At 32.7% G+C, this 20559-nt stretch overlaps 3 protein-coding genes across 3 annotated transcripts; 1 reads left to right on the plus strand and 2 right to left on the minus strand.

Moving 5' to 3' along the window:
- Positions 1 to 786: 786 nt before the first annotated feature.
- LOC109788072 (formin-like protein 1) lies at positions 787 to 5193 on the plus strand. Its single transcript, XM_083071148.1, has 4 exons — positions 787 to 2499; positions 2588 to 2811; positions 3249 to 3493; positions 3997 to 5193. Exons 1-4 carry the CDS (start codon positions 1250 to 1252, stop codon positions 4804 to 4806), a joined length of 2529 nt encoding a protein of 842 aa, XP_082927274.1. The 5' UTR covers positions 787 to 1249; the 3' UTR covers positions 4807 to 5193.
- A 977-nt stretch (positions 5194 to 6170) lies between these two features.
- Positions 6171 to 11338, minus strand: LOC109788077 (acyl-coenzyme A thioesterase 2, chloroplastic). The gene is made up of 5 exons (XM_020346714.3): positions 10777 to 11338; positions 10104 to 10281; positions 8100 to 8563; positions 7126 to 7254; positions 6171 to 6575 (listed from the first exon to the last, which is right to left on the minus strand). Exons 1-5 carry the CDS (start codon positions 11230 to 11232, stop codon positions 6369 to 6371), a joined length of 1434 nt encoding a protein of 477 aa, XP_020202303.1. The 5' UTR covers positions 11233 to 11338; the 3' UTR covers positions 6171 to 6368.
- Positions 11339 to 18816: 7478 nt separating this feature from the next.
- LOC145956431 (uncharacterized) lies at positions 18817 to 20074 on the minus strand. The gene is made up of 3 exons (XM_083072029.1): positions 20033 to 20074; positions 19320 to 19598; positions 18817 to 19050 (listed from the first exon to the last, which is right to left on the minus strand). The coding sequence occupies exons 1-3, from the start codon at positions 20072 to 20074 to the stop codon at positions 18817 to 18819; spliced, it is 555 nt and encodes a 184-aa protein (XP_082928155.1).
- Between the last annotated feature and the right edge of the window lie 485 nt (positions 20075 to 20559).

Raw genomic sequence — 20559 nt, forward strand, 5'->3', positions numbered from 1 at the left:
ATAAAAAAATCTTTTACTTCAAAAAAAGTAAGAATTTTAAAAACATTAATTTTTCAGATTTTTTAATTATATTTTTCATAAAGTTATTTTTAGATTTAAATATGTTTCAAGTATAATAATTATTTAATTTTAATTCCTTAAATTTTAATTGAATAATTTTAGTTCTTCAAGTATTGCAGTTGTATAATTTTAATATCTTAATTTTTAAATAAGTAATTTTAGTTGATAAAACATCATAATTATATGATTTTAGTCACTCAAATATTATAATTATACAAAATTTTACTTATTTAAATTACATATATTAATAATTTTATTAATAATAAATATATATCACTTAATAGATAAATAAAAATTATAATATATTAATTTAATAGATCAAAAGTTATATAATTATAATAGTTAAGAGACTAAAATTGTATTATTACGATATTGAAAAGATTAAAAATGTTTAATCAAATTTTAGATACCAAAATTGAAAAACTAAAATTACTTAATTAAAATTTTAAAAATCAAAATTATATAATTATAATATTAGAAATAAAAAAAAATTGTAATTAAACTCTATTTTATAAAGAAAAAAAGAATATAACCTTCTGGAGTCAACTTTTCTTTATTAAAATATAACATTATTTCTATTAACTTATTTATTATAATAAAGAGTTAAAGCTTGTATAATAAATAGGGCATAAAAAATATTAATGAGAAACTAAAGTTATTTAGTGATGAGTGAGAATGATGATAATAGAACGAATGTAGTATATGGACGTATGTATGTAGCGCAACATGCAATGGAAAATAGGTTTTGTTGGTGAGAAAGAAATGACTGTCACAGCATGAGGACAAGGAAAAGATCGCAACTTTTCAGACAGAGAGAGAGAGCACAGCACAGCATGAAGCATAGCTACAACCATGATTCCCTTTTCTGGCTTTTCACTCTCATCATCATCATCTTCTTCTTCTTCACCATGCTACGCACAAGCAGTAGCACTCGTGTCGTGCTTTTTACTGCTCCAACATTAGCATAAAATCCAAATAAGAGTCCAAACAAAACACTACCCTGAACTAATAACACAACTTGAACTAGAACTAGAACTAGAACTAGAACTAGAACTAGAACTAGAACTAGAACTACCATTTTCACCACACTTCCTACCAGTCTTCCTCTCTTTCCAACCAGTCTCACTCTCTCACACCACTTCATTAACTCCAACTACATTCCCATTCTCATTCTCATTCATTAAACAACATGTCTTCAACCTTCATCACTCTCCTCGTTTTATGCCTTTTTCTCGGTTCTTGTTTGGCACAGCCTCGCCGTGTCCTCCACCAACCACTCTTCCCAAGAGTGGCTACCCCTCCAACACAACCACCTCAACCCCAACCCCAACCCAGACACCACCAACACACACAACCCAAGCTTCCATTTTCATCTTCTTCATCGTCTTCTCCTCCACCGCACAAATCTTTCTTCCCTTCTCCTTCCTTCCGCTCGCCGCCCCTCCCTCCTCCGCCGCCCGTCGCCACCACCTTCCCCGCCAACATCTCCTCCCTCCTCCTCCCCCACCCCTCCGCCCCCCACCACCGCCGCTCCGCCGCCGCCCTCGCCCTCGCCCTCTCCCTCTCCACCCTCGCCCTCCTCGCCCTCGCCGCCTTCTTCCTCCTCCGCCGCCGCGCTCCCTCCGCCTCCGCCCACGACAAGGCCTCCGGATCGGACAGCCTCCGCCTCTTCCCGCCCTCCGACGCCGCCGAAACGAAACCCCCCGCGACGGAGCTCCTCTACCTCGGCACGGTGGCCAACTCCGTCAACCCCGCAACGGACTCCATCTCCAGCCACGACGATGACGATTTCCGGCCACCGTATCACAAACTCAACGACTCGCCGGAGCTCAACCCGCTGCCACCACTCCCGCGTCACAAATTCAATCCATGGATGAGTGAAGTAAACGATGATAAAGAAATAAAAGAACCAAATGATGATGAAGAAGAAGTAGAAGAAGAGGAAGAAGAGTTTTTCTCTCCAAGAGGTTCTTCTGAAGAAAAAGAAAACAAACAACAACACAGTCCTCCACCTCCTTCTCCTTCTACTCTTCTCAATGCTGGTGCCGCTTCAACCTCACGTGTGTTTCACGTGGATCAATTCGTTTCCACAACCTTCACTTCGTACCCTCGTTCCAATTCCCTCTCTTCTCTCAATTGCAGCCCCACTAGCGTCAAATCGTTGCCTCTTAACAACCCCGCTTCTCCTTCTTTCTCTTCCTCTTCTTCTCCCCGGGAGGAATGGCAGGGAAAGACTTCTCCGGCGACAAATTTACCTCCTCCGCCGCCGCCACCGCCGCCACCTCCGGTGCGGTTTTGGGAGACCTCGCCAAGTGTTGGTGTTAGGAGTGAGAGTGAGGACACCCCAAAGCCAAAGTTGAAAGCTTTGCATTGGGATAAAGTTAAGGCTAGTTCCGACAGGGTCATGGTTTGGGATCGCTTGAGACCCAATTCTTTTCAGTAAGACATCCTCGTAATGTTTTGTTATGTTGTGTTTTGTTTAAACAACTGATGAGTTGTGTGGGGAGATTAATGATTGGATGTGCAGGTTGAACGAGGACATGATTGAAACGCTTTTTATGGCGAATAATTCTAAGGAGAGTTTTGGTGTTGCGACTAGAGACAACAATGCTAGGCGTCCAATACTTCATTCAGCTTCTCCCATGCCTCACGAAAATAGGGTGCTTGACCCTAAGAAGTCTCAGAACATTGCCATTTTGCTTAGGGCGCTCAATGTCACTATTGACGAAGTTTGTGACGCCCTCAGGGAAGGTCATCATTTATTTTCCCCTCTATGCACTCACCTTCTACCAAATAAATAAATAAATAAAGATGGATCTATATTTATTTAAATTCTTACACTGGACTGCTTATGCTTTTTGGTCATTTTACTAGCATTATGCCTGTTGTATTATTGTCTGTGTATGTATGGAAGATAGTGCTTGCATGACATTTATAGCATTTTCAAACTTCATTATCATTCACGGGATGGTATGCCCCACTCCCATATCTTCACTGTTTTTTGTAGTTCATGATTCATTTCTTACGGCACAACAACAAACCTTTATTTTACTATGTATTCTCCATATCACAGCATCCTATTGTCTTTCGTAAAACATATTATATGGTGCTATTCGCTTTTCCTTCTTCTTGCTATCCTTATTTTTTTTTTTGGGGGAAATATTAAAGCTTGATTTTGCTGTCTATAGGCCATTGTGATACATTGGGAACGGAACTTCTTGAAAGCTTATTAAAGATGGCTCCAACTAAGGATGAAGAGTCTAAGCTGAAGGAGTTTCATGATGAGTCACCCTTCAAGCTTGGTCCTGCTGAGAAATTTCTTAAAGTCGTGCTTGATATACCTTTTGCGTTTAAGAGAGTGGATGCTATGCTCTACATTGCTAATTTTGATTCAGAATTAGAATACCTTAAGAAGTCCTTTGAAACTCTCGAGGTATATATATATGCTTCTCTCATTTCTCTCTCAATTTGATTATTTTGTTTGCCTAAATGTATTTTAGGATATCGAGAACTAGATTGACCTTTCAGTATCAATGCAGCTGAATGTTAGCTAATATTTTTAACTTACTATTTTAGCTTGCCACATTCCCATTTCACGTTTCTTGTTTAATTACTGTGGTACTCAAAAGATTAGATTTTCCTCGCGTGATTAACAATGATGCTTGCTTTCCAAGTTTTGAAATCAGCCAACTACGGTTTTTCTTTTAGGATGCTAAATTGTGAAAATAACATTATATATTATCATTTACTATTTTAAAAGGGTTACCAAAGATAGAAATTTCCAAAATAATCCTTTTGCCATAATGATCATCAGGAAAAAAAAACACCAATTAGGCACATAACAGTCTTGTATCATTGGTGAGAGTATGTCTAGCTTGACTGATTGCAATTTGTACCAATGCGTCAGTAGTTCTCATATGTCATCCTTTTCCACAGGTGGCCTGTGGTGAATTAAGGAATAGCCGCATGTTTCTGAAGATACTTGAAGCAGTGCTGAGAACAGGAAATCGAATGAATGTTGGAACCAATCGTGGTGATGCTCATGCGTTCAAACTGGACACACTTTTGAAGCTAGTTGATATTAAAGGAACTGATGGAAAAACTAGTCTCTTGCATTTTGTTGTACAGGAAATTGTCAGAACCGAGGGTTCTCATATATCTGATTCAAATCATCACCATACCTCTGATAATACCCACCAATATACACTTCAAGATGAGGTTGACTTCAAAAAGCTTGGACTGCAAGTTGTTTCAGGCTTGAGTGGGGAGCTCACCAATGTTAAAAAAGCAGCTGCTATGGATTCAGACACGCTGAGTTGTGATGTTGCTAAACTTGCCAGAGGAATTGAAAAAGTTGTGCAAGTTGTAAAATTGAACGAGGAGTCACCTTTGAAAGACACCAACCAAAACTTTTTTGATGCAATGAAAGGTTTCTTGAAGAGGGGAGAGCAAGAGATTTTAGCAATCCAGGCCCATGAGAAAAATGCCCTCTCTTCAGTAAAGGAGATAACCGAGTATTTCCATGGAAATTCAGCAAAGGAAGAAGCTCATCCATTTAGAATTTTTATGGTTGTGAGGGATTTCCTTTCAATACTAGATGGTGTTTGCAAGGAAGTTGGTAAAGTAAATGAGAGGACTTTGGTTGGTTCCCGTCAATCTGTAATGCCTGCAATTCCTATAATGCCAACCTTTTTCCCTGAGATTATTATTGGTAAGCAGCCATATGATTCATCTGAATCTGATTAACCTCTCAAATCCTATCTGACCCGGCTGTAACAGGTTCAAGTAGTTTGTACACGTTTGGCCATTGATGGGTTATGTTTATATCATCCAAACATTATCATGTGAAGTGACATTTTCTCTCAAATCCCACCTGAACTAAAGCCAGTCTTTACCCATACCTTTGATGGTGAAAAAAAGCCTATGCTATCACAGCTCTTGTCTTCATATAGATCTGTATATGTTTTACTACCTAGATTATATAATGGGTACATTTTCTCTCCCTTCTGTGCTAGGTTGGCTGCTTCTCTATATTTGTATTCATAAAGATCAATGACAAACTTTGGATTTGTTTTTATCTAAACTTTGTAAATTGAGAAATGTGATTTGTGAGTAAGAAGTTGAAATTACTAACAGTAGTTGTGGCGTACACCGTAATAAAAGGTGTTCAATCGGAAACGTCTCTAGAATGTGGAAACAGGTCATATTCTTGGCTGTGGCATTTCCTACAAAGAACGTGATTGTCAAATAGATCTGTAGAATCATTAAAATCAAACCAGACTCTGATAGTGTGAAATATATGATTGTGACTACAGTTTGGACATTAGTGTATTGTGGCCAGTGGCACCATCATTAGGTCAATTTAGTACGAGTGTACTACCTTTCAAAGGAAGAGTGAATGCGGTCTTAATGTCATCATCTGTTAGGGCATTTCCTATAGAATCAACTTATTTGAGTTACTTCATGTATTAGAAAATAAAAAAAGTGATCCCCAGTGTGTCATGTTAGCATTAAGCAACTCAAACAGAAATTTGTTCCAATGATAAGAAATTTTAAGAAATTTAACTTTTAGAATTTTTTAATTTTTTTATTTTTAATTTTTATTTCTTATTTCTTTAAAACATCTCTTTTTCTTCTTCTTCTCTTCGTGAGAGGATTTTTTTCATTTTTCTCACCTTTTCTTTTTTTCCAACTCCACCTTCAAATTTCGTCAACCGCCGCCGTCTCCGCGCGCAGGTCCAGCTAGAACATCCACCTGCGGGAGAATGTCCACCAGCGCGCCTCCGCTGTCCACCAGTGTGCCTCCGCTGTCCACCCGCGACAGAACGTTCACCTTCGCTGTCCACCGGCGCGCCTCCGCTGTCCAACCTCAAGCCTCCTTCAGTTCACAAAAAGTAAGCAACCGTTGCTTCACTAAGCAACCCTCTCTCCTTTGCGAAAAACTCTTATTGCCACCTCAAACCTCTCCAATGGTAAAAAACTGATGTTAGAGTTGCTTGATGAGCCAAGCAACTCCCATTGAAGTTGCTCTTAATATTTGTGATGAAAGAGACATTGGTTCATATGGCTTGAGGTGTTTGACACGTTGATTATGATTGGAGTGTAAAAAATAGACTACGAAAAGTGCGATTATTTATTATTCATTTCAGAGGTTTGAGAATGGCGTTACCTGTTGGTAACTTGTTAACTCCAAAACATGAATGGAAAAGAAACTTCAAATTCCAGATCGAATGAATATAGCTTGCGCAATTGACTTTCGCTCTGTAGTTCAATCCACAACTACGTACGAAAGTTCTACAAGTACTCTATCATAAATTCGTTTTCTCTATACACTTGTTTTCCTTGACCACTTCAAAATTACCATCTTTTTTTACCAAACTCAAGTTCTCAGCATCCATGCGTTCAAGCACCTTTCGTGCTTCCTCTTCTTTAGCAGGAACAACACATCGAACCCTCAACCCATTTTTAACGGCCTCAGGATCAACACCAAATGTGAAGTAGAATCTGTTAGATACCTGTTTGAAGAAAATCATGGAATGAAGTGAAATGATTTAGATATGTGATCATGTGAATCTCAAATGAAAATGAGGCACGCACTTTTTTTTATTCCATTTGATAATAGATATATAGACATATTTGGATAACATTCTCTAAATATACTTCAAGGAAGAAAAAATAGGAAGAAAAATTAAAATAAATTTTTCTGTATGATAAAATTAACTTATGCATGAATTAAAAATGAGATTTTAAAGAAGTTAATGAGAGAAAGATTTTATAAATTAACTTGCACAAAAACTAGTTTTAACTTATAAAGGAACTTGTTTCATTTTTTTTTTATTATCTAAACCCATAATCTTATATTAACTTATAATCCATCTGAATTGTAAAATAAAATTAGACAGGAGATTGCTGACAACACTCCCTGGAACTCTTTGCTCTCAGAAAAAACACATTATATAAGACAAATTTTTCTGATATATCTTTTCATTAATAAAATTGTGGGAAAAGGAAATTTGTGTGCATCCTGAAATTTTAAGTAAAATACTATTATATTATAGTGCTCACCTCACTTAAGCGGTGCTCAGGCTTTGTCACATGTGCAACAACTTCTACATTCACCAAGGGCTCAGCTGTGTTCTCACGTTCTGTGTACAGAACACAAGACTTTAGACGAAGAAAATTTCCGACGTCCACCTGCATCATCAAGTTGTTTTCGGTTCAATGTCATAAGAAGAAAAAGTGGCATTAGGAGAATTCAAACCCACACTAACGGGAGAAGGTAGGAGTTTGTACAGGGATCCTTAACTACTTGTGTAAACCTGTGTTCACATAATTTTTTTTCTTCTATTGATATATATATATATATATATAGAGGAGGGTTCAAACGACACCGGTGTAACTTTTACTAAGTATTACACCGCTCAATAACTTTATATTAAATGTGAATTTTGTGAATCTAACCGTTAGATTGAAAGTTCATATCTCTTAGATCATATACACAAAATTTTATAATAATCCAAGATGATTTGATATTTCATTCTCATAAAACAAAACTGACGTAATATATATATTTTAAAATATACTAAAATATGAACACTTTGATTACCTTCAAATTGTTGTTCAATTTTAACAAAATTTGACATATATAATCTAAGAGATATGAACTTTCAATCTAACGGTTGAATTTTCAAAATTCACATTTAATATAAAGTTATTAAGCGATGTAACACTTAGTAAAAGTTACACCGGTGTCGTTTGAACCCTCCTCATATATATATATATAACTTTATCAAGGTGTTAAATATTTTTCAACTCAGCTCATGTTCCAAACTGATGATAATATGAAAATAAACAATGATAATTAGAAAAAGAAAATTAGATAAATGAGGTCATGAATCATGATGATTATCTGTTCCCTTAGAGAGTTCCATATACAATACAACCAGAAGGTACTACTGACTTTATTAATGCCATGCAAGAAATGTAGTTCATTATATATTTAGAACAAATAGTGTCCTTGGTGAATAGTGGCTACTTACAGGTTTAAAAAAATCAACGTGATCAACTTCTAAGAAATGAGGTGCTGCACCAACAAAGGCATAAGCAGTTGAAAAGGCAAGTTCAAACGCTCTTCTCATCAAGAATCCCCCAAAGATACGACCATGGATGTTTCTTTTCTGCGGCTGACAGATAAAAGAGTTTTGTTGGCAAGTATCCTTCATGAGGATGCTATCTCTGTTGGCCAATGCTGGCATGTCACAGAAGATACGCCCTTCGGCCAATAGTTCATTGAGCCTATCAGTGTCTCCACTCTCTCCATGTTTTTGTTCTTTTCTTTTTTTCCTTAACTTGTTCCTCTCTTCTGCTTCTTCCCAGAGTAATCTTTCTTGTTCACTTTCAGGTGATATCTGGTTAATTGGGGATGCTTTACCAGTGATGGAGTCACGAGCCACAAAGGTGAAGTTAGCTACAAGTGCAGGTGAGTTTGAGATGTTGGTATTCCCTGTCAGCAAGTTTCAGTGTCGGGTAAGCAAAATTGTTAGAGTATTGAAAGACATAACATCACAAAGATATGATTTGGGCTTAACTAGAACAGCATGAACAGGCTTTTAGTCAAGATTTCTACTTGTTTTGCTATTATCACTTGCTAGTAAATTGAACTATATTAAGAGGCAAGGAAACCATTCTTCTGTCTCTTTTCATTTTATTTACAGAGGCATGTAAGTCTGTAAGAACAGTAAGCCACAAAAACAATGTCCACAGGATGAGAGATACATAAGTTAATCTATGGAAGTTCTTTCAAATTAACTTCTCTAAAAGTTCATTTCAATTTATTTATAAACTTATTTTAATGTATAGGAGAAACTTATTTTATTTTTCCTTCTTATTTTCTTCTTTTATAACTGTTTATGAAGAACAATTTCTCTAACTAGAACTAGGTCTTTAGGAAAACTTTACCCCCATGCAGTGTTTGCACCCCAATCAAACTGATATGCTTCAGATTAATTATTTACTTATACTAATGATTAAGTTCATGATTTTTGACATTTAAATTGGAAACCAATGTCAATGTTTGTTTAGGGATCAAATAGAGCTGTTAAATTTCTTACATTTGCATTCGTACAAGACCACACAATGATAACATGCTGCAATAAATTAAATGAAAGTAAAAATCAAGACGGGAATGAATTCTCTCATGTGACATTTTTAATTGGATTCTCTTATGTTAAAATCTCCACCATCAAAACCCCATATCTTTATTATTATTATTTAAATCTTCTCTCTCTTATTCTTTATTAAGGATTTAGATTTCATTGAATAAAAATATTCAATATCACATGAGAGGATCCAAATCCAATATAGACACACGCTCGAAAGAAAATTGAGCAAAATTCACAACACGCAATGCAAGTATTAATAGAACCTATAAAGGTAATGGTTATTAGTAGCCAAGTTTGTTAGTTATAACCGAGTACTCTCTGTAACTAAATTGTTATTTGTCGGTTGTTTGGATAAGCTTTACTAAAATCACTTATAGAAAGAGAAAATAGAAAGGAAAAATGAAAATAGTTTCTTCATAAGCCAATTTATAAAAGCTCTCTCATATTAATTTTTCCAAAACTTATTTTTGACTTGTGCATAAATTAATTTTAATTTATGTAAAAGCTTTTATTTTTTCTTCTTGTAAGTACTTTTGGAGAATTTTAATCAAACAGACGTGTACATGGATTAGCGAGCTGCATGCACATAGTTCTCACTACCTTTTCCCTATAAATAGATGTTTGCATTCTCGTGTCAAATCATCTAATTCAACCATAACGAAATTAAACGAACTGATGGAGCCTCTGCTCTATTTCCATCTATATGATGTGTTCCCTCATTAAGTTTCTGATTCTTAATATGTACTATATATAGTAACACGTCAAGTGTTTGCTTCTAAGCACTCACTGCAAGTGAAAAGTATAATCACATTCTAAACCATAATCCTACATAAAAACAACGGTCTTAGAAAGCAGAATCAGCTTGTATTAATCGTGCAGTACCTTGTGCCGACTGAGTCAATTCCAGTTGAATCTCCATGGATGAGCGGCCAACCCAGGTAACAGCACCAACAATGATGAAATCAGCATCAATATGGATTGGCTTATTAAGAACCATCTTGTCAACGGCAGCAGTGACCAATAGAAGGGGCCTTGTTGTTCCATCTTCATTAGAACAGTGCTGCTCAAAAGAGAGGAATAAACTTCAATATCCAAAGTTCCAAACCATACAAATACGAAAAACCTTCCCCGCATTTAATAGCCATGTATCACAGCGTAAAATAGTGTTATTTATGACTTTTAAATAGTGTTTTAAAAGGCAATAAATTTATTATGTAGTAGTAGTAGTAACACATGACAATCTTTGATTAGATTTATATACGGTGGATGCATAGATTATTTTAGTTTAATAGCTATGCACATGTCAACCAATCATAAATCTGTTTATGATTAATGATTTTCTCATCAACAACCAATACTACTTATGTTACCCTTTGAAGTGAGTCGCTAACGCTAGAGTAGTCGGATCGAACTAGCAGAACATAAAAAAAAGAAAAAAAAAAAAAAAAAAAAAAAAGAGAGAACTTGGAATCAATTTCATGAAAATAAGCAAAACCCAAGATTTATAAACACGTAAGTAAGAAAACCCAGAAATGAATTTGAAAAAAGAAGGGACCTTGAAGGCAATGGTGCCAGCTAGAGCATCAAAATCCTCGACGAGCTTGCCCATTCTGATGTGATTCCATGGGTTCCTATACTGCTCGCGAAGAATGTGATCAGAGGAGAAGTTGTAGAAGACGCTAGTCCTGCTTTGAGAGGGTGTTTTGGGAGCAGAGGGGGCATAGGCAGTGGCATTGGTTAAAGGGGGGATTTCGCAAATGGAGGATCTGGCTTCCCAGAGAGCGTGTATGGCAGGGGAATGGAACATGCCGGGCCATAAACTAACGGGTTTGCGGTTCGAAGAGCCCGCATCGATGGGAACAGATGTTGTCGGGTTTGTGTCTGTGGAATCAGTGGAGAGGTTGTTCGATGGTACGAGGAAAGGAGGGATTGGACAGAGGGAATTGGGTGTGATTCTGAATCTGGAAAGATGGTGAAAGAGTGGAACACATGGTTTTGGGTTTCTGAACATTGTGTTGCAACTTGCATGGAACCAATGTGAAAACTGAATGGTGGGTATTCAACGAGATGTTCAATTGGCACCATCAATGAGTATGATCTTTCATGATTTTAAGAAAAGGACTGAACTAGAAAATCGGATTCGGTTGAAGTACGTGTTTAAAATTCTCTGAATTTAGTTCACATTTATTTTAAAATTAAATCTAATTGAGGCTACTTTTAAGAAACATGCTTTTCTTTTAAGACACTTTTGCTAGAAAAAATTAAAACTATAATTTGGAAACTGAGACTCTTACTCATGTCACCCTTTCTAGCATTTTTTTAGACTACCTTACATTTTAGGCCTTTTTTTATATTGAGCATCTCAAATTCTCAATTTTTTTTTTTTACTTCTATCTTTAAATTATTAATAATTAAAAATAATTTTAGAATATAATTTAAATTATTCATTTTAAATCTAAAACATAATCTATGATATAAGGATATTATTTATGATAAATTTTAATTATAATATAATTTATATATTAAAAATATTTACATATTATGAATTTTAATTATAAAAATTAAAAATTTGTATCGTGTAATGCATTAGTTAAAATACTAATAATTTTTTTACTCATACTAATAAGAAAATTAATTCAAAATCAAGCACATCTCACATATAACTCATAGTATAATTCAAAATCATATTTAAATTTTAAATAAAAATAATTTTACAATTGATAAAAGAACAAATGCATAATGTAGAACAAATTCCTATTTATATAAGTTTTTGAATAATTACATAACAAAGTTTAATTTAATTTGATTGAATAAATTTTCAGTATAGGATCTAAAATCTGACGTATCCAATTATTATAACTTTTTAACTTTTTTTATTTCTGAATTTTAATTTATTCAGTTATTGCTTTTTTTTTTTCCTGTTGAATTATGTACTAAATTGAATTGAATCGGGTAATAATTAATAAACGCCTTAATATAGTAATATGTTGGTCAAACACAACGGGGTGCCCGTTTGACGTGACAATTTGGGGATGGTTGATGATATATACACCTCCATTTTTTTATACATACACCCCTTTTTTTTTTAAAAAATATTAAATTTCTAAATTATCCTTAATATTATTTGGAATAAAAAAAAATTATTCTGGAAAGTGTTTTTCAAAAATTGATGATATATACACCTCCTTTTCCCTATAAGTACACATCCTTTTCAAAAAAATAATTAAAAATTTAAAATATTCTTAAATTTTTGTTTTTTTTCTAATTTTACATTCACAACATTTAATTTAGTACTTTTTTTTACAGATCTTTTTTTTTTTTTTTTTCCAATTTTTACATGCACCCCATTATCTTTCCTTCATCCCACCTATTTTGGTAGCATGTAAAAATTGAAAGAAAGAAAAAGTGTGTGAAAAAAAAGAAAAAAGTAGAAAATTGAAAGTTAAAGGTATAAAATTAAAAAATATATATATAATATTTTATAAATTTAAAAAAAAAATAAAGAAGGTGTACTTATAAAAAAACAGGAAGTGTATATATCATGAGCCTTCCGAAAAGAACTTTCTGTCAGAATAATTACGGAAAGTACTTTCCGGAATACTAAAATTACTATTCCGAAAATAACTTTCCGTCGAAATAATTATGGAAAATACTTTCCGTAACACTAGAGTTACTATTGTAGAAAATTCTTTCCGGAATATTAACCGTGTGTGTATTTGTTATCATAATTCCGGAAAGAACTTTCCGCAATAGTAATTTTAGTGTTACGAAAAGTACTTTCCAGAATTATTCCGACGGAAAGTTATTTCCAGAATAGTAATTTTAGTATTCCAGAAAGTACTTTCCGGAATAGTAATATTAGTATTCCGGAAAGTACTTTCCATAATTATGTACAAATACACCTCCAAAAAAAACTTTCGAGAATAATTTTTTTTATTCCAAATAATATTAAGGATAATTTAAGAATTTAATATTTTTTTTAAAAAGGGGTATATGTATAAAAAAATGGAGGTGTATATATCATCATCCTTTGAGAATTGTTTGTTGGACCCAACCCAACCCAACAAATTTGTGTTGATTAAGTCCAGCTGGCCCAAATTACAGTGAGACATGGTTTGAGAATAACAATGGTTGTGACACGACATCATGATTCATGAAGTAGGGTTTCACTGCTTTTCTTAGATAGTCTTTAGCTTCCCTTCTACAAACCTCCATGGCTCCCTCGTAAGACTGAGACAAATATGAGATTAAATAAAATTAGTGACATAATTAAAACTATTTGTAAAGAATACAAATATTTAGTTTAGTTAATTGAAGGATTTCCTCCTCTCACATTTGTTTTAGAATAAAGAACTTAAAGTTATGTCAGTTTTTTTTAAGACATTGTGAGATTTTTTATTTATTATAACTCATATTCTCTTCGTCACATAATAAATAGTGTTTAAAAAAATCTCAAAAATAAATTTTTGATGTAGTATTAATTAATATTCTTTAAAAAGTAGTTATTGTGTTGTATCATGTCTAGTTAAGAATGTAAATGAGAAGGCTAATTTTGTAAAAAAAAAATTCATATATTTATTAGTTTTTATTGGTTAAAATTACTATTTTCTTTTATTTATTTATTAGTTTTTCTCGGGCAGTGTAAAACAATTTAGGACGATATTATTATGGAATGGAAAGAGTAACATAATTATCTTCTATTGTAACATTGTGTTGTGAATTGTTATTTATTTAATTTTATTAATCAAATGATTTATGATGATGTGTTGTTTTAGTGTTTTAAAACTCCAAGGATTAAGAAATTCTTATGAGTTTAGTTGTTTAAAAGGTTGTTTTGTATTGAGGTTAAAGTTGACCAGTTTAGTATAAGATATATAAGATTTTCTTATGACTTGAACTTTATAGTTGTTTAATTTGTTTATATGGATGATGCATGTTTTTGTTCTAGTTAGAGATTTTAGGTTTGCCTACTCAAAACTTACTCCCTTAAGCGAGCTGGTGTGACCATTTCAAAGGTGCTCTTTGACTTGGTTCACTTGGAGCACTCATTGGTCGCTTTGAGTAAATTTTGTTTGCTCATAGCGCACACTTCATGGTTTAAAGTGTTTGTTTTCCTATGAAACTTGGAATCTTTTAAGTCATATCTTGTTGTGTTGGTTTACATGAAGATTGATGATAATTGAATCCACTTCATAGAATGTTAGTCTATGATGATATATGTTGAAAATGTAAGTTGCTTTAAAGTTGAAAGTAGCTTGCTGTTTGAAATTTAAGATGTTAAGTTGTGATAAACATTGAAGCATGTTGTTGTGTTTTTAATGCATAATGCATGATGTTAAACTGTATTGTGAACTTAAGACTAGAGAAGAGGTGTTATTTTAAAAGTTGAAATATCTCATTATGTGAATATGTGTTATGGGGCTCTAAGAGCCCAATTTAAGAAAGCCTTTTTGAGTACTATTGCCTCTTGAAGTGAAGTGTTGAGTGTCCTCTAATTTCTTAGTTAATACCATATAGGCATCAAATCGAGCCATACTGATTTATAATTAAGTAGACAATTTGAGTAAGGTATGAAGTTGATGGGTAAAATCCTTAGTTAATTATTAGAAAGATATGTGATAACGTGATGATAGTTAGCAAGCTACCATCGTATGTGACTTGGTTAATGCATGTCAATGTCGTGGTAGACTTACACCTAAGTCGAGCAATACTTGACGAAATGTACTGGACTTTCCTAATATAAGTAGTAAAATTTGAGAAATCATTTTGTATTATGAATTGATATCTATTGAGCGATTTTGACAAATGTACCAGCCGCACAAGTAACTAGTAGAAAATATTTTATTATTTCCTCAAGGACTTATGTAATACACGACAATAGATACAATTTATAACTAAATTAAATAAAAGAATATTTCCATAAATTGAGTGTTGGTTTGAAAAAGATATAAACATTATGCAAGACAAAATAAAACTCTTTTTGGTATTTTATCCAATAGTTAGAAGGTAGTTTAGATTAGAAAATAATATGAAATGTTAGTTGAAATTAGACTTCATTGAACCTCATTCTCATGCATATAATATTCACTCAATCTTCTTTTGTATTTAATGTTAATGTCAACTCACTAGTTTTCTCAAATCTTAATTTCTTAAAAGAAAGAACTTAAATTTCCTTATTAAATATCAATATCTTGAATACTTAATAAATAAACTTGTATTAATAACAAGAGTTTAAGACAACTAATAGGTCAAGTTCTATCTCTATATTACAAAATATATTTTTCAATACCTAATGAATAAAAAATCAAACTATGATTGATTACTCCACAACAAACATTAAGAGAAGAAATAAAATACTAACATGATTATTAATTACTAATTAATAATTAAGTTAATATAATATAACTTGAAATTACTAATTAAGCTGAAATAATATAGTGTCCATTAATCCATTCATTTGTTAGTAGAACTGTTTGTTAATTGATTTTAATTATTCATGATTTTTTATATAAGAAATATGACACTCTTTTATATATATATATATATATATATATATATATATATATTTCAAGAAAAATTTAACGAACGAAAGAATAATATTGTAACGAGCATAAGGCTAAGGAGGGGAACCATCCCTCAAAAGCCGGCCCAAGAGGTTGGAGAACCTCCCGCCTTATAAGGCCTCCCTGGTAAGGAGACCTTCCCGATGTGGGACTTGTTACATTACCACCCCCTTCGAAAGCCAGCGTCCTCGATGGCTGCACTCCACGGTACTTTACTCACCGGTACTTCACTCGGCCCTTGCCGGTCAGAACCCTCCGGTGGTCAGAACCCTCCGTGGGTAGCCCTTCTCGATTTGGCTGGCTCTCAATGAAAGCACCATTGTAACGAGCATAAGGCTAAGGAGGGGAACCATCCCTCAAAAGCCGGCCCAAGAGGTTGGAGAACCTCCCGCCTTATAAGGCCTCCCTGGTAAGGAGACCTTCCCGATGTGGGACTTGTTACAAATATACAGTCGTTAAAGCTAATGATCGGATGTCTTCTCTTCGATTATTCCTACTTTACAAGAGTTTTTCTTTTCTTTTCTTTTTCTTGTTATCTATTCTTAATCGGGATAAGTTAAATATGGTTTATTTTAAATTAAATAATAAGCATAATAAAGAGTTTCACTCATTTCTTAGACTTAAAATGAAATTTGGGAAGCCTTCCTTCATCTCTTCCATTAACTTTAGCATCCATTCTCATAACACAAACAATTCCAACTTCCAAACCCAATTTTTAGATAATTTATAAAAGAGATATCCTTGTTTTCGTACATAATTTTTTGGGCTATTTTATCTTTAAATTTTTAAATAATAAAAAATAATATTAAAATTAATTAAATTTAAGACTTGAATTCAAGATTTTGAGATTAAAATACTAAGTATAATATCAGTCGATTCAATAAATATTAATAACTTTTAAATATCTTTAAATAAATATATAGAGACATAAAGTGTCTCGACTCCACTAATAATAAATAATGATCTTTATATATAAGTATATCTTAATTTAAATATGTATTATATAAAAATAAATAAACATATAATTTTAATAAAAATAATATATTTTTTACATGATGCGAAGAATATTTTAACAATTTTTTTAAAATATGTATTAATTTTTTTTCTTTCAAAAATCTACAATACTATCTTTTATTATAAACAAAATATATTCTCTAAAATTGTTGCATTGTCCATCACTTATAGAACAAAACACACAATTTTAATCATAAGAACTCCTTATAATTTGGTATGTAAAAAGTGTAATCTTTTTTAAGTTTTATGTCTTTTATATAAAAAAATGCATTTGTTATCATAAATTTAGAAAATAATAAAATTTTGTTTAATGTTAAAGAAAATAAATATTTAACCTGTTAAAAATTTAGAATTTGTGGTTAGTTAATTAAAATTAAATAAGAGAAGAAAAACAAAAAAAATATTAAAGGAGTAATTTTTTATTTAAAAAATTAGAACTGCATTTTTTAATTTTTGGAACTGTGCTAGTGATAGGTTTGGGGCAATTGTTCCGACCCTCGAGGCAGCCTTGATAGAGGACAGCATAAATCGTCTACATCTAACTCATGTAAGCAAAATAAATAAATAAACATATATATTTTGGGGAAGAATATATAATAAATGATACTTATATAACAAATAAATAAAACAATATTATATATATATATTAATTAGAATTTTGACCCGAATATCTCATACTTTGGTCTGATAGTTATATCCAAGAGATGGTAGCATTGTATCAGTTGTTGGAGGAACAATATGATACATGACACCTCAATTGCTTTATAATTAAGAACATTGGAGGCATACGCTCATTATAAGAAAAGGAAAGAAAAAAAAAAGTGAAATTGAGATGAAATTTACCGACGGAAAAAAATTGTTTAATTCCTGAAAAAATTATTTTGCTCGGAAATATTTTGAGAAAACTTGAAGTGCATCTATAATGGACTTCTCATATTGAAAAAATATGTTAGTAAAATGTTGGCAATATTTTAGTGCATTTCATGTAATATTATTTAACATTTAGTTAGATTTTTCGTCCGTGGAAACTTTGTTTTCTATACTTGATAGGAGGTAGAGTTTTAAGGTGAAAAATGTTTTGTTTTTTATTCTGACCCATCATTACAAGAAAAATGTTAATTTTTAATGAAATTTTTTGACGAAAATAAGTAAATTTTGACGGAATTTGGTATTATTGACGGATTTAAATTCGTCGAAAAAAGTGTCATCGGAAAAAAAATCTGTCAAAAAAATTAAATTTTGTCAGAAATTTCAGACAGAATTTTCTGTCGGAAATGTCCCTAAAAAATTTCCTACGAAATTTTCTGTCAGAAAATTTTGAGGGACATTTCCGATAGAAATTTCTATCAAAAATTTCTAAGGAACATTTTTGACGGAAATTTCTGTTGGAAAATTTAGAGGTACATTTCTGACGAAAATTTTCGAGAACCGTTTTTGATGGAAATTTTTGTAAGAAATTTCTGAAGGACATTTTCGACGGAAGTTTCTGTCGAAAAGTTATTAGGAATATTTTCGACAGAAATTTCCATAATTTTTTTTAAAATATTTTTGAATAAATTTTTTAATATAACTAATTGACATTATTTTCACCTATTTAACATATATATAGATTGTAGAAGCTTCATCAAAATAAATTTAAAAGATAATAGTAATGTTTATATCATAATAATAATCCAACACTAACATATGTTAAACAATTCATAATTCAAACATCATATATAGTTAATTCAAATAGATTAATATTTTTCTAATGCTAACTAATAATCTTCATAATTAGGATAGTCTTCTTGATTTTTTTCTTGTTCATCTTCTTGTTGTTGGTTTTGATGTTGTTCCCCATTTTGTTGATCTAGGTTGGTATTTTGTTGTTGACAAATATTTTGAATGGCAGTTTGTGCTTCTATGGGTAAAAATTGCAAGATAATTGATTGAAACTGTTGCAACTGACGAATTACCACATCATTTTCTGCAAGTTGTTGTTTCAATTGAACAATGTCTTCTATGTCATGTGAATTGCTTCAAGACGCTTTCCTTTTAAGATTGACGTCGACGCGACTGCTCTGTGTATCTTTTAAATCACGAGCAAGGTCTCCAGCTCCATGCAGTCGCCCCTTAGTGGTCATGCCACCAACTGCATCAGACCAACACTTAGACCTAATTGTATCCTCCAAACTAGGGTCCATAGGATGTGATTCATCAACAAATGATGTAGCCTCAGACATAACTTGAGAAAATTTATTGAGAAAATCTTCCTGTTATTCAACAAAGACATTGTTTTACTAATCTTGTAAATATGATTAAAAATAACATCAATAGTTATTTAAATAACTTACATATGTTTTGTTAGATCTTTCATCAACAAACTGTCCAGTTTCTTTTCTTATATGGGTCTATTGAAAGACCTCATCAATATGCACTGAGCGACTAAATTCTTTTGCCTGCAAATAATACATTGATGCGAAATAAATTAATTTGTTATAAAGTTGTAAAAATAGAAAATAAAATTTTAATCCATACATACCATGCGCTTGGCATGATCATGAACCGTAATTGAGCCACCTGTATGAAGAGTCCCACCTTTTTTAGACGCTCGATTTAGTGAGACTTGTATAGACTTTAATTGAAAAGCAGCTGAATTCCAATGTACTACCAATTGGTTCCACACATCTTCTCCAACCCAAAGTGGCCTTTTACCTGCTTTCTGAGCTTCATTAAACATATCAGACAATCTATGAGAGGCTTTTGAGTGAAAAATTTTCTTTATTTTTTCCTCATCCTCAGGTCTCCATGCCACCTTACGCTACATGAAGAAAAAACCAATGAATTATAATAATTGTAACACATCAAAATGTCAAAGGAAATCAAATTCAAAACTTTTTCAACAATTAATAGAATTGAACCTTTATAATATATCATGCAGGTGAAGCTACAAACAAATATAACATGAGGATACAAATAAATAAATTAAACTAAACCAAAAGCAATAACACAAGCATTTCAACTCAGTTTTTTTTACAACCCATGTTAAAAGCAAATGTTTGTATCGAAACTACAATAACAAGTAAGTTCAAGTGTTTGTGAACATGTAAATTAAGCATCAAAGTTCCAAGTAAAGAAATGAGATGAACAATATATCACTAAGAAATTGATACAATTTAGATGAACATATCATTGTTCACAAACAAGCAATTCATATGAATGTTCACAAACAAGAATTAAACAAGCAATTCATACCTTAAAATGTTGGAAGAAGGCATCCTTATCACTATCTTCCATCGCTCCCCATGTAGGCCATGGATGAAGAAAATGTTGCTTAATGGTCTGTGTGATAACATGTGTAGTAATAAGGGATGTGTAACGACCCGCCGTGGTCCCTACACTTAGTGGAATCGCACTAAAAATAGTGAACTAAGATAAATAATAAAATTGGATAACTTATAAATACAAAACATAAACAAAGATATATATATCATTAAGTTTTTAAGTATTAGGTATTTATTCAGTTATCCAAAACTACTATCTCCTAGTGCCGGTCAAGCAAAAAACTGCTACCCAAGGTGGCAACTCTAACACGAGGATCAAAACTCCCCGTCTCGCAGCGGTCACCTCAACTCCAAGCTAGCCCTGACCTGCTCCCATACCAAGTATGATCATCGCAGTTCCACCACATGGAAACAGAAGGGTAAGCTAGAGTTCAAAATCAAACATGAAGCAAGACACCACACACTTCAACATATTAACAATCATGCAATAAATGCATA

Source organism: Cajanus cajan, chromosome 3 (assembly GCF_000230855.2).
Source record: "Cajanus cajan strain Asha chromosome 3, NIPB_CcT2T_4, whole genome shotgun sequence".
NCBI lineage: Eukaryota > Viridiplantae > Streptophyta > Magnoliopsida > Fabales > Fabaceae > Cajanus > Cajanus cajan.

Coding starts and splice junctions, on each gene's coding strand:
- LOC109788072 (XM_083071148.1), top strand. CDS start 1,250: ATGTCTTCAACCTTCATCACTCTCCTCGTTTTATGCCTTTTTCTCGGT. Junction 2,812..3,248: donor TTGTGACGCCCTCAGGGAAG/GTCATCATTTAT, acceptor TGCTGTCTATAG/GCCATTGTGATACATTGGGA. Junction 3,494..3,996: donor AGTCCTTTGAAACTCTCGAG/GTATATATATAT, acceptor CCTTTTCCACAG/GTGGCCTGTGGTGAATTAAG.
- LOC109788077 (XM_020346714.3), bottom strand. CDS start 11,232: ATGTTCAGAAACCCAAAACCATGTGTTCCACTCTTTCACCATCTTTCC. Junction 10,282..10,776: donor CTGGCACCATTGCCTTCAAG/GTCCCTTCTTTT, acceptor TCTTTTGAGCAG/CACTGTTCTAATGAAGATGG. Junction 6,576..7,125: donor CTGAGCACCGCTTAAGTGAG/GTGAGCACTATA, acceptor TTCTTCAAACAG/GTATCTAACAGATTCTACTT.
- LOC145956431 (XM_083072029.1), bottom strand. CDS start 20,074: ATGGAAGATAGTGATAAGGATGCCTTCTTCCAACATTTTAAG. Junction 19,599..20,032: donor CCTTCTTCCAACATTTTAAG/GTATGAATTGCT, acceptor TTCTTCATGTAG/CGTAAGGTGGCATGGAGACC. Junction 19,051..19,319: donor ATGATCATGCCAAGCGCATG/GTATGTATGGAT, acceptor GTTGAATAACAG/GAAGATTTTCTCAATAAATT.